The sequence below is a fragment of the Montipora foliosa genome, chromosome 3 (genome assembly GCF_036669935.1).
Source record: "Montipora foliosa isolate CH-2021 chromosome 3, ASM3666993v2, whole genome shotgun sequence".
Lineage (NCBI taxonomy): Eukaryota > Metazoa > Cnidaria > Anthozoa > Scleractinia > Acroporidae > Montipora > Montipora foliosa.
The window spans coordinates 60,396,375-60,398,874 of record NC_090871.1 but is presented as its reverse complement, the minus strand read 5'-3'; the positions used below and the strand labels follow the sequence as shown (position 1 = coordinate 60,398,874).

Genomic DNA, 2,500 nt, shown 5'->3' with positions numbered 1-2,500 from the left:
GGGATAACTCTGATATCTAAACAGCCACTTGCTCGTTGCCAGACAACATCATATCAGTTGTTTTCTTTAATGTGGACGAGTGAACTCTGGTTAAGGACTTAACACCTCCTGCGGCATCGTCTCATCTTAGATAGAGTCGCTGGTGTTAAAGTCCATTTTTTTCCTTTATTGTATTGTGTCAGCACAATGCTTCTTTAAACGTGTGGTTTCCTTTTGTAGCATTTCTTTGTTGGGTTTTTGTAGAGTAGCATTTTTCTAGAAAAGGTGTGTTGGGAAGTCATGGGGGTTAAGTGTGATAAAATTATCTGGTATCATGTGTTCATAATTATTTGTTTTCGATGCAGAGAGAAAATAACAATCTTGGATTCTTAAAAAAGGAAATCAATGGAAAAATGCACTAGCTACAAACTGTGGTAACATTGAGCCATTTATGTTCTAATTTCTTTACAAGTTGTTTTGGTCAAGATTTTACTTCAAGGAAATGTAACCTATAACTATTTAATCTTTGAACGTGACTAGTGACAAGAATAACATAACTTTGATTGTAGATTATTATTCTTAGAGACTATTACCTAAAATTATTACCTGTAGACATAAGGTAATCTGTGCTCAGTGGGCAATTGACTCTTACTTCTTGATATAGGCGTTTCTGAAAACTGAACTGATTGCCAACAAAGTATTCCTTTGGATTGAACAATGTCAAAATGAACAGAAGATGACGTCAAAACGAAAGAAACTGGTGAACCCCCGGGGGATCTGTTGTTTGTGTCATCCAACAACTGGCAGCGATGAATTAACATGCCAACCACCTATCACCTGGTTGCATACAATTACGTTTATCAAAAATTTCTGTGTAAATTTCAATTAGTTTTGTTAATTTGATCACCCAATATTTTTTGTAATTTTTTAGTAACCAATTTTTTTATGGTCGTATGTGAATCCTTGCAGTTAAGGAGCAATTTGGGGAGACTTTCATATACCGGACTAAAATGGCAGAGGACAAAAGAACAATTGTTTTTCCGATTAGGCCTTGCTAAGTAGGTACTGTTATGTTTGCTTTGTTCTTTTGTTTTATGGACATTGGTTATTTCAGATCCGGTATATGAAACACCAGCCGTAATTTACGATAAAGTGATTTTGTTTTGGTCAGTTTTTAATTTTGTTTGCTTCCTTAATAATGTGACAAATATAATTTTTCATTAGGTTTTCCATATTTTTTGACTTTATCTACCTTAATTATGTAGCTGTGAATATATACGCTTAAGATTTGGTAGGATGTAGTGTGATGTACGAACTTGCATGTCAATTCTTGTATGGGCTGTTTTTTGATAGAACTTTAGTTTCTAGCTGCTAGAGGTAAATTGCTAGCCTGTGTAGTGATTTCTTAAACGTATAATTTAACATGGCCAAAGCATGACTAATTTTCCCTTCAGCAAATTGACAATGAGTTGGTAAGAGATCTGACGGGGCTTGTCTATGTAATCACACAATTATGCACAATGTAATCTTTAGCTTCCTTACTGAGGGAGAATATTGTACTCAATAAATCTTGTCTGTGTTAGTCGAGAAAGTGTTATAGTACTTCAGAAACATGTTTTCCTTCCCAAAGCAGCATGCTGTCTCGTGGCAAGCTCATGTTCTCAACATGACCTTCATAGAACCTTTCCCTTCGCCTTGCGGATACAACGATACTCACTGTTTACTAGTATTTCTTGAGGTATTCCAATTTGCTAACCTCTGGATCAAAAGAACCCTTCATTTTGAGAAACCAATCATCCTCTGGTTGATTTTCAAATGACAACTGGTGACAAGGAGCTGAACATCATCATAATATTTGAATATATTATAGTAACATGAAGGTCACCTTTTTTGAAGCCAGATGACACTGTCATAGAGCCTCAATAGGGAGCTTACGAAACGACGACGCCGACGGCAACGACGACGCTACAAAACAATAGGTTTGGTGAGCAAAAACAATGGCTCTGCACGTGCGTTTTACATTATATTTCACAGACTCCGTTCGAAATATATGAGACAACAAATGGTAGGAATTTCCCAGTTAGTGCTTCAAACCACTTTTTAACGCCAACAGAAGGGCGAACCCCCCTAAAGAAATAATACAAGGGGCCTGGGTATACACACAAGGCCCTGGTACCTAGATCTCTCGGACCCATGATGCCTCGGTGGCTTTTTTCCTTGTGCTTCAAACCTTTCGGTAAGTATTTTTGCCTTTCTTACAAATTCTAACCGTTTTTCAGGCTAAACCTCTGTGTTTTCACACAGTAGGTTTCTTTTTGGTGATATTCTTTCGCTTTTCAGGATATTTAAAATCGCTGAACATGTTCCATAGACGACACAAGTCGCGTAAAAGGACTCGCTCCCGGTCGCCATCTTCCCGCCAAAACTCTGTATCGTCGCCTGACATACATCATGAAGGGTCTCCGCCGAAACGGCGCAAGAACGAGAACGATTCCCTTCAGAAGATTCTTCAGTCGATTGA

At 37.8% G+C, this 2,500-nt stretch overlaps 1 protein-coding gene across 1 annotated transcript in view; it reads left to right on the top strand.

Moving 5' to 3' along the window:
* LOC137997854 (calsyntenin-1-like) overlaps window positions 1-1,570 on the top strand; it is an 18,867-nt gene extending 17,297 nt beyond the window's left edge. The window contains exon 8 of the mRNA XM_068844148.1: window positions 1-1,570. This exon is cut by the window's left edge and continues 203 nt beyond it. Within this exon, the coding sequence (XP_068700249.1) occupies window positions 1-20 (20 nt within the window). The 3' untranslated portion in view covers window positions 21-1,570.
* Window positions 1,571-2,500: the final 930 nt, after the last annotated feature.